General features: G+C 37.7%; 1 protein-coding gene across 5 annotated transcripts in view; it reads right to left on the bottom strand.

Annotated features, from left to right (window-relative positions):
• pkn1b (protein kinase N1b) overlaps nucleotides 1–13,855 on the bottom strand; it is a 35,445-nt gene that overhangs the window by 8,767 nt on the left and 12,823 nt on the right. Inside the window, exons 1-11 of one of the 5 annotated variants that reach the window (XM_059562408.1) lie at nucleotides 13,614–13,829; nucleotides 7,764–8,061; nucleotides 7,438–7,583; nucleotides 6,801–6,921; nucleotides 3,652–3,797; nucleotides 3,310–3,523; nucleotides 2,008–2,193; nucleotides 1,281–1,390; nucleotides 1,066–1,209; nucleotides 410–485; nucleotides 11–140 (exon numbers count right to left, since the gene is read on the bottom strand). In XM_059562408.1, coding sequence (XP_059418391.1) covers nucleotides 11–140; nucleotides 410–485; nucleotides 1,066–1,209; nucleotides 1,281–1,390; nucleotides 2,008–2,193; nucleotides 3,310–3,523; nucleotides 3,652–3,797; nucleotides 6,801–6,921; nucleotides 7,438–7,583; nucleotides 7,764–8,061; nucleotides 13,614–13,685 — 1,643 coding nt within the window. In that variant the 5' untranslated portion in view covers nucleotides 13,686–13,829. Of the gene's footprint in view, nucleotides 1–10; nucleotides 141–409; nucleotides 486–1,065; nucleotides 1,210–1,280; nucleotides 1,391–2,007; nucleotides 2,194–3,309; nucleotides 3,524–3,651; nucleotides 3,801–6,800; nucleotides 6,922–7,437; nucleotides 7,584–7,763; nucleotides 8,062–13,613; nucleotides 13,830–13,855 lie in introns of those variants that run through there. The other 4 variants (XM_059562397.1, XM_059562389.1, XM_059562379.1 and 1 more) reach the window with 4 other exon arrangements.

The raw sequence follows: 13,855 nt of genomic DNA, 5'->3' as shown, positions 1-13,855 counted from the left end.
GTGACAGTACCTGCTGTGGTGTGTGTTGCTGTGGTGTGTGTAGCTGTGTGTGGAGGAGCTCATGGGGATGGCGTTCTTCAGCAGACGAACCCACGTCGCTATGTCCACGTTCATCTGTTTCGCGCGCAGGAACGCTTTACCTGAGCAAACAAGCATATGATAACTAACTTACAATATTATATCATTTAATATACACTCATGCTATTTAGAAAGGTTTTTTGCAGACTAAAATAGATGAGCTATAAGTTTTTATAATGTTCAAGTATATTTTACGTAATATTTATGCATCCATATGAAACTTCACGCTGATTTTTCAAAGTAAATCCTTGCATTGGATTCATCTTTTGTGTTCAGTGTTTTTTTTTCTTTTCCCAGCATGCACTGCTTACAGGCAGTGAATGTGATTTACCCTGCTGTTTGGAAAACATCTTCCTCTGCCGCTGTAGACGTGGACCTCTCTCTATCACAGGGTTGAAGAACATCACCTGTAACAGACAAGCGTGAAAACAAACCGGGTTTCATTCTGCCAAAGCATGAGGCCAAAGCATGAGAAACTTTAAGTGCAAAAATAAATGAAAAAAATAGAAATAAAGGAATTAAGCTATGTAATAATAAATAATAGTACTGTAACCTCTGTTATAATATAAAATAAATAAAACATGTTACATTATATTATGTTTTTAAAATAATAATAACAGTGCTATTTTTATTATTTATGTTTAATTTTATTTATATAATTCAACAGGCCTACAAACAAGCACAGCAAACCAGGAATTATTTTTCAATAGCATTTGTAAATCGGTCACAATTTTTTTAATCAGAATTTTATTTTTTTTGCGTTCCAAAATTTTATTAATTAATTGATTATTAAATAAACATTATTTTATGGTTCTCGGCTTAATAAAATCTTTAATTTGAATTTTAGTGTTTTATTAAAAAATGCATTTTGGTGCATCACTACTAGTACTTTTGTCATTGTTTTGATGTAAACACCACTAAGCTCATGCAAGTAGCGTTAAGTACAGGTTTTTCGGCCATGTTTGCCCCGTTTGTGTGTATTTGTACCTCGGCGAGCAGCAGTCCCTGCGGTTCGAGCTCCAGATGTATTCGGTGTCTCTGATTGTCCAGAAAGTCCTCCAGCTTCAAGTACTTGAGTGCACAGAGTGAGCGATAGTCCCTCCAGTACACCGCGATCTCCATCTCTCTGGACTGAACCAGAACATCAGCTGAATATCTTGAGTATGTGTGTGTGTGTGTGTGTGTGTGTGTGTGTCACTCACTCTCTCCAGCTCTAGAGTGAAGGTCTGATCCCAGGTCTGTTCACCAACACTTCTCCAGCACGTCTGTCCAACCACACAGTTCTCCAGCTTCAACACGGCGCTCACCTCCGCTAAACACACACCAGACGCTCACTTACTGTCACTAAATACATCCATCAACTAAACACTGTACTTACTATACTTTAAGAGACTTATATCATAAAAATAATGATCTTTTTGTGCACTTTGGACATGAGTTTGAGGCTGTGTGACACATGGAATTTCAAAACTTTAAACTAGTGAATTCATAAGATTTAATCAAATAAAAACTGCAAAAATCACTCCCTTTATGGATATTGAATATTTAGATGTCACACCTGAGAGCTCATTAACATATGACCGCCCACATCTCAAACTTTTGAAATAATTCAGTTTTTCTGCTCAAAAAGGCTGCACTAATTTGATCTAAAAATACAGTAAAAAAAAAGTGAAATAATATTACTACTTAACTTTTTTTTTCTATGTGAATATATGTTTAGGATTTGCTGCTCAATAAACATTTCTGATTAATTACAATTTTTAAAGAACAGCATTTATGTGAAATAGAAAAATCAATTGTAACATTCTAAATGTCTTTACTGTCACTTCTGATCAATTGAATGCATCCTTGGTTAACAGAAGTATTAAAAAACGAAAACAAAACCACTGAAACTGCATCTGTCAGTAGAGATGAACACAGGACACTCACAGGACAGCTCTTCGCTCTTGCTGGGGATCTTCAGGCTGAAGCTGCTGTTTCTGCTGCTCAGAGTGAGTTTGAAGTGTCGGCTGTCTCCAGGACTGAAGTGAGGCAAAGCCACCGGAGACGCACGACTGCGGCCTGGGACGACCTCCAACAAGCCCATACACCCCAGCAGACGCACCTGCAGCGTCCCTGAGCGGGACAGACACCTCACACGTTCAGCATGGGGACGACGTATTCCACATGACATTTACACTACAGTTATTAACGTGATGACTCTCTAAAACATGTGAAACAAACATGATCATATTTCACCCAAAGTGAACACAAAACAAAAAATAAACATGCATTTAAAAATAATAAAACATGAAGCCTATTTTAAGACCATTAGAAGCCCATTTTTTTGCATTGTGAGATTTTATCCCTCATTCTCCACTTGACTTGACAAAGGGTAACAACTCCATGAATGCAGTTATGCCCTAAAATTCAAGATATTGGAGCAAAATGCTCCTGTATGAGTTTTTGTCTCATATTCATATCATATTATAAGCCATATCACACAAGTGCTTTTTTCCCAAATAGCACAAGTCCAGATGTGATTTTATTCAATTGTTCAGTAAATAAGAAGTTAAGATTGTGTTAGGTTAGGGTTGGGGATTCAAACCTGAAGGACTTCCTTTCATTTGTGGAACATAAGAGAAAGTATTTCGAAGACTTGGTAAAAAAAAAAAATAATAATAATAAATATATAATAATTTTATTAATTTTTATTAATAATATTCATGATTAAATTACTTGATACATTTTTTTATTAAATATTTTGAATATTTTTCTATAGAATGTAATTTTTTTTTAAGTTTAAACTTTTTTTTTAAATCAAACAATATATATATGAACTTTTCTTTGATAATATATTAATATCTTTAATCAATGTATCATTGTCTTTGCCACTGTAGTCATGCGAATGAATTCCCCCCTTTACTTTCATAAAGTACATTTTGTGTAGATTTTTTTAAAAATATTTTTTTAAACCAAACAATTTTTTTTCTAATGATGTTTACAATATCATAATATAGGAATCAACTAAGAATGTGATTTTCACATTACTGTATTAGAAGTAGGGTTAAAGTGCGTTAATAGAATTAACTTTAAATAATATTTTAAGATATTTAATATTATATCCAGTTTATATTTCTTATTAATAAATATATATTTTAAAGCAAACAGTTTTTCTTTCTTTTGATTTTGCGGTGAAATGTGAGCCATGTTGTTGTGGACTGGTTCTTGAGACTCGTGTCACTGAAGTACCGGTGAGCGGCGAGGGTTTGCTGAGGGTGCTGTACTGATTGTGGACGTAGGGGGCGCTGTGACTGGAGCTGAAGGCCGAGGACGATGCCAACACAAGCTCTTCCTTGATCAGACACACTTTCGGATGATCTTCTGGTAGATTGACCAAGCGCTGCTCTAACGACACTCGCAGAAGATCCAAGTGCTGGGACGCTTCGCTGAGACGAGACTGAGCCTGGAACGACAAACAAAGCCTTCACCCTTGTTCCCCCGATCCAAACAAACGCCAGCTCCTGTGTATAATCTGTGTCAGCTTTTGTTTCTCCTAAGGTATTTGAGGGGGTGCATGTGTGTTTCTCACACCTCAGCCATGGCCTTCTTGTCCTGTGCTTTTCCAGCCCCCAGAAGCCTCAGCATGTTTTTGGCGCCCTCGGCCATGGCATGTTCAACACGGTAATGATGCCAGAGCTCCTCGATACGGAGCTCCACCCCACACAGATCCGGTTTACCTGCTGAGACACACACACACATGCGTTAAATCCTGCTGGGTGATGCTACTAATAGAAACACACAAAATCACAAGACCTCCGCCACCGAGTGAAAATCTGTAATGAGCTTGTATTTGATTTATGTCTGTAATTGGGAATATTTAACAACTGATACAACTTTAAATGAAAACCAGAAATGTTGCCATGCAAACTATTTAAAATTGAAGAACAAAACTGACTACAACTGGAAATTAAACTAACTGAAATAAAAAGACAAAAAAGTCAAAAACAACTAAATTACTAAAACTTACACTAAAGTTAAAATAAACCCCTATTGTGCCATTTTTACAGTTCCTGATATTGTTTTGGGATAATATTGTCATCAGCCGGCCAATGTAGAAGATAGGCAAGCAATTTGCAAATGTATTACGGAAGTTGGATTCGAATGACTAAAGAATAGTTTCAGCTGTACAGTGTCGATTCTTTATTTTGGGAGACAATAACTTTAATTATCGTGCACTAATAATCAGCTGATTTATATTCACATACAGTTACATTACAAACTACATGAAAGACGATTCTGGAAATGGAATAATAGGAGCACTTTATGTAAAATAAAAAGTAAACCTATTTTATTTCAGTTGGTAGCCACAGAAAAATTTCGAAAATTTTCATTTAGTTTAAGTTTAAGAATTGAAATGTGTAAAACTAAACTAAAATGAAACTGAATAAAATTAAATACAAATAAAAATCTGTTTGTTAAAAAATAAGAAACTAAATCTTAAACTAAGATTAAAATAAAAACTGAACTTAAAAAAATCTTAATATTAATAAATACAATAATAGGAAATTAACAAAATTAAAATAACAAAGTTATATTCATAATGGCAAACTGCTCATGCTATAGTTACAGTATGCAGTAAGTATGCCATGCACAGTACATATGGAGTACCAATATAAATGACTACAGCTGCCAAAAAGTGCAGTATACAGCCAGAGAGCAGTGCAAGAAATGCAATGCGCTTGGCCTGACTTTCCATTTCTAAAATGACAAATCAGAAATGACGTGAACCATGATTTCTAGCACTTTAGCTCTTAGAATCAACATTACGATGAATCAAACTGACAGGACAAGATCTCATGGACATGATATTTCTCTAAACTTAAGACTCTGGAAAAGCAGAATTATCATTAAATGAAACAACAGATGTTATGGATCAACAAGAATTATCAAGTGAGACTGCAGATCCTGCTGAAGGAGAGACCCGTCCTCAAATCCCCTCACAGGACGTCAAACGTCATCCAAACAATGGACGCTGATGGCCGGAGGGTGAAGCGGCATTAATAAATCTATTCTTAACAAGCCGCTGCCGTCCAGCCCCGGGACACATGAGACTTCAGCGCCGAAATATGCCATTAGAGTCCATTAGAGCCGCACGCTTCAGCTCTGTTCATTTCCTCACTCCATCTCTTCTCCAGCTCTCATCTTTCTGTTTACATCTCACGTCTTTCTTTAAATCTGACTCTTTTACTCTATCAACGAAGGCATGGAGAAATAACTTCATTAAGGGATAATACATCCAAACATTTTCATGCAGCTCTTTTCTATACAACAGCCAAAAAATGTCACGGTCTAAAAAGCATCTACTGGTACTAAAATACCAGTCCATACAACTTGTGCACTATATTGTAAGTCTTCTGAAGTCATTGTGTGAGAAACAGACTTAAACTTAACTCATTATTAGGACTTTAGTTCCAGAACTAAATGTACAGTACTAAAGTACTGGTATACGTATCGACATATGTGTAAAGCGATTGAAAGAACAGAAAGGAGGACTAAGAAAATCCAACTACAAGTGGCAGTGCTACTTTTTCTACAACTGCCTGCACTTCAGTGTCCATACATTTATTGCTGTTCACAATACTATCAGAATAAGTTGACACAAAGTTTACAGTATGTTACACAGTGTTTTAAATCATGTCAGGTGAGGGCGTTTTCGAACGTGTCTGGCCAATCATTGTCTACTTAAGTCACGGTTAGTACCACTTGTACTGGTTTTTACCCTGATCCAGAGTAGAAGCTAATTTGGTTCTCCAAAAAAGGCAGTCCGGTACTTAACTCGCACCTAGTTCTGGCGGTGTGAAAACGCCCAGAGGTTCCACAATTAGTTCTGGTACTATTAAAAGGTTCCTGCTGTGCAAAAGGTCCTATTGACTGAAATTCTTCCTTTATGCCATTGGGTAGTTGCAGCCAAATGCCATTGGTTTGGGAAGATTGCCGGTTAATAGTGAATTCAATTTGGGTTTGTTCTTCACAAAAGTTTAAAAACTGTCATTGTATAGTAAAGATTCATTTAAATGTTATTAATTTCTCAGTTTTTGTTTGTCTAAACAGACAAACAGCAGTCTGGAAAGACAGACAGTCTGGAAAGACAGAATTAGACTGTTTGACAAGATGACAGCAGACTGGTTTGCAAAACATATGGATTCATGTCCTCACCATGTATGAAATATTACACTAGATGCAAATAATTTTAGTACCCTTATATCACAGTATGACTGTTGATTGAACCTGGGCGGCAGTATGGACAAGACTAAGTGGGCCAAGACAGGGCAGTTGTGGCCTAATGGTTAGAGAGTCGGACTTGTAACCTGTTAGCGGTTTCGAGTCTCAGGGCTAGGAGTGATTGTGGGGGAGTGAATATCCAGCACTCTCTCTACTTTCAATACCATGACTGATATGAGACCCTTGTGTGTGTGTGGACATGGATGGGTTAAATGGAGAGCCCAATTTCCGAGTATGGGTCACGATCCTTGGCCACACGTCACTTCACTTTCACTAATCCTAAAGAAGTGTGACTGTGAAATTAGACTTCCTCCAGAGAGGCAAACAGAGAAAAGTGATGTTAAGGGATCTTTACACTGTGTTTAAGCCATTAAAGAGCTCTATGACAATGTTAAGCTGCTAAACTCTTATTTGTTGGAGTGAGACAGACAGAACACGTCTGAAGCGGTGAGACATACCCTGAATGTCCTCTGTTTGTTCGGTGGCCTGCATGGCTTTACGAATCTGCATACGGATGATGTCAATCTTCGTCTTACTGTCCTGCAGCATCTGCTGAGCTGACTGAAGCAGCTTTTTATCCTGGAGCACAGAAAGATGGATAGATGGAGACATCAGATAGATAGACATTCAGATAGACATACAGACTTCCTGATAGACAGTCAGATGGATAGATAGACAGTCAGATAGATAGACAGACAGACTTCCTGATAGACAGATAGATAGACAGACTTCCTTATAGACAGTCAGATGGATAGATAGACAGTCAGATAGATGGATAGATAGACAGTCAGATATATAGACAGACAGACTTCCTGATAGACAGACAGACTTCCTGATAGACAGTCAGATAGCTAGATAGATAGATAGATAGACAGATAGACATTCAGATGGACAGACACGTAGACATCCAAACAGTCAGATATAGACATTCAGACAGATAGTCATAAACATTCAGATAGACACCCAGATAGACAATTAAATTGATAGACATCCAGAAAGACAGACATCCAGATAGAGTTAGACATTCAGATAGCTAGACAGTCAGATATAAACCGTCAGAGAGAGAGACAATCAGATAGATAGATATATCAGTACCTTGGTAACCCCATTGGCATAGATGGGGATCATGTTCTCTGCCCCCTGTTTGACCTTCAGTTCGATGTTGAGCTGTCGCTCCAGAGCCTTAATTCTGTCCTGATTGGCTGAGGAGCGACCCGGCGTCCCAAGAGACTGAAGGTCATCTGCAGGTCAAAGAAAGGGTCAAACATTCATCTGGGGTCACGGTCTAACAGTATTATGAGGACTGTAGATATATATAGACATCAACAAATCACATCATCAAATAACAATTTTATCACAAATTTTCATTGAACACATTTCTTGCATGTATTCTTAAAGATAAGATAATGATGGCCCCTGACCTTTGCTGTCATCGTGACCCTTGACCACGATGTGGGCATCCAGTTCTTGCAGCTGAGTGTGGAGCGAGTCCAGTTTCCGGCTGGAGCTGCGTAACTGGCTCTCCACCTGCTGGACGTTACGTTTGTCAGTAGTGACCTGCCGCAGGTTCTCCGCACCAGCTTTTATCTTCAGCTCCTTCCGGATCTCCCTCCGGATCCTCTCTCGCTGCTCGTCCAGCCGCTGTTGCACGCTGGAGTCTGAGAAATCAGAGTTCTGGTCCAGTCCCAGCTGCTCCAGGACGGAAAAACCATCCGAATCCTGGGAGAAACAGGAGGAGTCATGGGTCAGTGCTGGCAGACTGAGGTCACGTATGATAGAATGATAAATAGATAGAACGATAGACAGACAGACAGAAAAAAATAAGATGGAGACAGGCAGATAGAATGATGGATAGACTGATAGAAAGATCCACAGATACAGATAAAATGATAGACAGAGGGAAAAACAATAAGACAGCTAGATAAAATAACAGAAGTATGCATAGAGACAAACAGATAGAATGAAAGATTGAGAGAGATGATACATAGAACGATGGACAGAACAAATGACAGAGACAGACAAATGAAAGCTAGAGATAAATCAATAGACAGAAGAGATAGATAGATACTCAGGTTAAATCTGCAGTTGATGAAATATCAATGAAAAATGAAAACGCATGGAAGTACAGTAAATGTGTAGTTTCTGTAATCTGATTTTCCATCCAATTATAACAATAATGGTTGGGTGATGGTCATTCATCCAGCTAGAAATGTCACTCAGGCTGTAATGTGAGCAACTACCGTCGGATCATCTGATTGGAAGGAGAAGTTGAGTGTAATCAGTGTAGCAGTGATAAGAAAAGCCATGTTTCTGAATGACAGATCCTAATGACGTCATGTAGATGGAGAAGAGAAGTGGTCCAAGTACTGAGCCTTGAGGAACCCCAGTAGCAAGAAGTTGTGACTTAGAAACCTCACCCCTCCAAGACACACTGAAGGATCTGTCAGAGAGGTGGGACTTGAACCACAGGAGTGCGGTTCCAGAGATGCCCATCTTTCTGAGGGTGGACAGGAGAATCTGGTGATTAACCGTGTCAAAAGCATCAGACAGGTCCAGAAAGATGAGTACTGAGGATTTTGAAGCTGCTCTTGCCAGTCGCAGGGCTTCAGTAACCAAGAGCAGGGCAGTCTCAATTGAGTGGCCACTATTGAAGCCAGATTGCTTGCTGTCCAGGAGGTTGTTCTGTACAAGAAACATAGAGAGCTAGAGACTCACAGTTCTGCATGTGAGTATCTAGTTTACTTGTTTTTTTTTTTTGGGGGGGGGGGGGGGGGTTCCTAAAGAAATTACATAAATAAATACATAATAAATACTGAAAATCCATGTATTAATGACAGATCTTGCAGACTCACTGCAGCAGTAAACAAGACTGTTTTCTGGTGGACTGATACAAAGTGCACCTCGATTTCAAAAGAACAAAATGAAGAGTGTGCTGTCTGAGACTGAGACTCTTAACAGATCCGGGGTCAGTGACGGTGCTCTGCTGTACATTGATTCAATACCACCATAAATAACTCCTTCACAGCGGGACATAAACACACCACCTGCTCTTAGACCAAACACACGACATCTCAAACCTCCAGCGACAGTCTACACCAGATTCAGAGTGTGTTTGAGAAGAGGAATAAAATATTAGACATGTGAATGTCACTCATTAGATCAAGTGTCTGCAAGTATGAAATCTGAACTGAAATATATGGCATCATTAAACATTTGGGTGAACCAGATGGAGTGAAGGAACTCTTATAGCAAAACAACACAAAAAACATTTGTGTGCGTGTGTGTGTGTGTATATATATATATATATATATATATATATCCTTTTTAATGTTTACATAAGAACTAGTATCTGTCGCATACCATGGCTGCATTTATGTGAGTAAAAATACAGGAAAAACAAAAAAATATTATAATTTAAAATAAATCCCCCAGAAATCATTCTAAAATGCTGTTTTGCTTCTCAGGAAACTTATTAATGTTGGAAACACTTGTGCTGGACACATTACAATATAATGCATTTTTGCCAAATAAAAATGTTTGACTTTAAAATATATTAAACCAGTTTTTACCTTTTACATTCATAAAGCACTTACTCAATACAATACAAATGTATTTAAAAGGGGCTTTACAGTAAAATTAATCACAAAACGTTTTAGCAAGCAATACTTTCTTGTATAACTTCAAGTACAACGAGGCTTTCCAGTGGATCGAATACAGTTTCAGTGCTTTTAAACTGGTCTTTGCAGCTGTAATTGAAACTAGTGTTGTAGTCTTTGTTAGCGATCAGTAATGAGTCAGCAGTGGTGTGAGGAGAATCAAAGGGCAGGTCTGTGGTTCAGCGCTCATGCAGAGGAAGTCAAAAACATCAAGAGAAACCTTGTCATCATGGATAGTTTCGACCCAAGTTCTCTTTTGCGTTTTATTTACATTGGCCAATGTGGACACAAGAGACACAGACAATCACACAGACTGAGCTGAACTGTAATCAAACATCACCCTGCTGAAATATAACACAGTTCACACAACCATTTAAAGACTAAACACAAGTCTGGCAGTGTAAATAGAGCAGGTACCAGACTCAAGACACCGTAGAAACATTCAGCCGCGTTATATTTCAGCTGACACACATGAACATTGTGACTCAATAAGGAAGTTCTGCCATGAGCAGCTCACTTAACAAAACACACAACTTCAGTACGTTCAACACGCGCATAAAACATGTAGGAAAGAAAAACCACAATTAAATCTCTTTAAGTTCCTTCAGTTCAGTGGAGTTTTGCTTAAGTTTGTTTCTTGTTTCAAAACAACCCAGTTCATATCAGATTCATCTCGTCTAAAGTTTCAGAAAAGATCTCAAAAAGATCACAGGGAGAACATGCAAACTCCACACATAAAGGCCTCCTGTCCTTGCCGGGGCCCGAACCAGGGACCTTCTCGCTGTGAGACAACAGACTACATCCAAGCTGCTCTCCATGTTAATTTTATAGCACTACACAGTCAAAATTGTAAATAAAACCAAGTTATTAGGAGTATGTTTTACAAAACACTATTTCTTACCGGAACATTTCTTACATGAACCCTTTTGTATTTTGCAGTGGGGATCGAAAGTTTGGGCACCCCAGGTAAAATTTTTTATTAATGTGCATAAAGACGCCAAGAAGAGATGGAAAAATCTCCAAAAGGCATCAAATGACAGATAAGACATCCTTATAATAAGTCAAAAAAATTTTATTTTCATCATTTACACTTTCAAAATAACAGAAAACAAAAAAAATGGTGTCTGCAAAAGTTTGGGCACCCTGCAGAGTTAATACCTTGTACTGCCCCCTTTGGCAAGTATCACAGCTTGTAAACGCTTTTTGTAACTAGCCAAGAGTCTTTCAATTCTTGTTTGAGGTATCTTTGCCCATTCTTCCTTACAAAAGTCTTCCAGTTCTTTGAGATTTCTGGGCTGTCTGTCACACACTGCTCTTTTAAGGTCTATCCATAGATTTTCAATTATGTTGAGGTCAGGAGATTGTGAAGGCCATGGTAAAACCTTTAGTTTATGCCTCTTGATGTAATCCACCGTGGATTTTGAGGTGTGTTTAGGATCATTATCCCTTTGTAGAAGCCATCTTCTCTTTAACTTCAGCTTTTTCACAGATGGCATCAAGTTAGCATCCAAAATTTGCTAAAATTTTATTGAATCCATTTTTCCTTCTACTCGTGAAATGTTCCCTGTGCCACTGGCTGCAATACAACCCCAAAACATGATCGATCAAACATACCTTTGCTCATTCCGGCCAAAAAGTTCTATTTTAACCTCATCGGTCCACAGAACTTGTTTACAAAATGCATCAGGCTTGTCTATATGTTCATTTGCAAACTTCAAACGCTGATTTTTGTGTTGAGGACGTAGAAGAGGTTTTCTTCTGATGACTCTTCCATGAAGTCTATATTTGTACAAGTATCTCTTTATAGTGGAATAGTGTACCACAACTCCAGTGACTGCCAGATCTTTCTGGAGGGATCGTGCAGTCAAATGTGGGTTTTGACTTACTTTTCTCACAATCCTGCGAGCCGTTCTGTCTGATATTTTTCTTGGTCTTCCAGATCTTGCTTTAACTTCCACTGTTCCTGATGACTGCCATTTCTTAATTACATTCCGAGCAGAGGATATTGGCATCTGAAAACGCTTTACTATCTTTATATAGCCTTCTCCTGCTTTGTGAGCGTCAACTATTTTCAGTTTCAGTTTTCTAGACAACTGCTTAGAAGAACCCATGGTGCTGATTGTTGGGGCAAGCTCAGATGAGTCTGGGCATTTAAAACCTTTGAGATTGACATCACCTGGTCTATCCAGACGATGATTGAGAACAATCCATGACACTGTCAGGTCCTAGCTTGCCAAAGGGGGCAGTACAAGGTATTAACTCTGCAGGGTGCCCAAACTTTTGCAGACATCATTTTTTTGTTTTCTGTTATTTTGAAAGTGTAAATGATGGAAATAAAATCTAACTTTTTTTGACTTATTATAAGGATGTCTAATCTGTCATTTGATGCCTTTTGGAGATTTTTCCATCTTTTCTTGGTATCTTTATGCACATTAATAAAAAAATTTTACCTGGGGTGCCCAAACTTTCGCTCCCCACTGTAATACTCATTCCTGATCGATTGCTAATGATTCATCAGATGTTTCTAAAGCAAAAAAAAGTTTGTCTTCATGCTTTGAACTTTCTACTCTTCTGCAATGACTTTCTTTTTCCTTTCATGTCATCAGTCAGTCTTATTCATCAGCCGCCTTAACACAGAGACATGTTCACCATCCAATCATTTATAAAAAAAAACAACAACTCATGGTCTAATTTTATCTTGATATCCTGTTTCACTCAGAAACACGTCACATTACGGAAGTCGAATGTTTTGTGAACGCCACTAAGCTCTGAGCAGCATTAGTTTCATTACAAACACGGTTCAGAAACATCAGAAAAGCTAAATAACAACAGCTATGAACCACAGTCATAATGATCTACATCTCACAGAGGTTCAGTTCAGGACTTAAAGGCATAATTAAGCCATAAATGTCAATTCTGTCATCATTAATCCATCCTCATGTTGTTTCAAACCTTTTAGACTTGAATATTAAACAAAGAATGCAGAAGATGTTTAAATGTTTTTTATTATTATTGTTTGTTAATTTTGTTTGTTAATTTAAATAAAATAATTGAAACCTATTTTTAGTTAGTTGCTAAACCCCAAATTTTCATTTAATTCTAAAACTGAAATCAGTTTTAATAAAAACAGTGCTACTTTACGAAAAGGTCCCATTTGTTAGCAATGGTTAATGCATTAACAATGAGCAATACATTTCTTACAATATTTGTTTATCTTTGATAACTTTAGTTGATAAAGTCACAACTATTAGTTCATATTAGCTCAGGTGCATTACATAATATTAACAGATGCAACTTTTATAAATGTTGAAATTGATTTTAACGATTTCAGATCACCTGACATAAAAAAGATTAATAAATGTAAACTAATAAGTGTCTTACCATAAAAAAAACGTAAATATAAAAAAATAAGTAATAAAAAAATTATTAAAACTTTGACTAATATCTTAAAATATAAACTAACTCAAACTATTAATACTACTACAATAGTATAATGAAATAGCTATACTAAAGTAGCTCCAATGTTCTTTAAAATATCTTCATTTATGTTCCACAGAAAAAATAAATCCATACAGGTTTGGAACGACTTGAGTCGACCAGGTTTTGAGCTCCTACCACATGTTCGGCCTCCACCGGGCTGGAGGGTAACTCCTCCTGTGAACAATCTCCTGCATCTTCACTGTCCATCACCTCCTCTCCTCTGCCGTTCTCCTCAGATCAAACACGCTTCTGTCTGTTATTAGAGCCACTGACACCACACACTGCGATGGCTTCCGCTCACAGAGAACGACAACAACAGCTTCCTGTTAATCTCGACATGACACACAAGAGACAACTGCTGTTTGCACACACACACA

The sequence above is a fragment of the Carassius carassius genome, chromosome 1, assembly GCF_963082965.1.
Source record: "Carassius carassius chromosome 1, fCarCar2.1, whole genome shotgun sequence".
Classification (NCBI taxonomy): Eukaryota; Metazoa; Chordata; class Actinopteri; order Cypriniformes; family Cyprinidae; genus Carassius; species Carassius carassius.
Note: the sequence above shows the minus strand (reverse complement) of the source record. Positions and strands in the feature narration are given on the sequence as shown.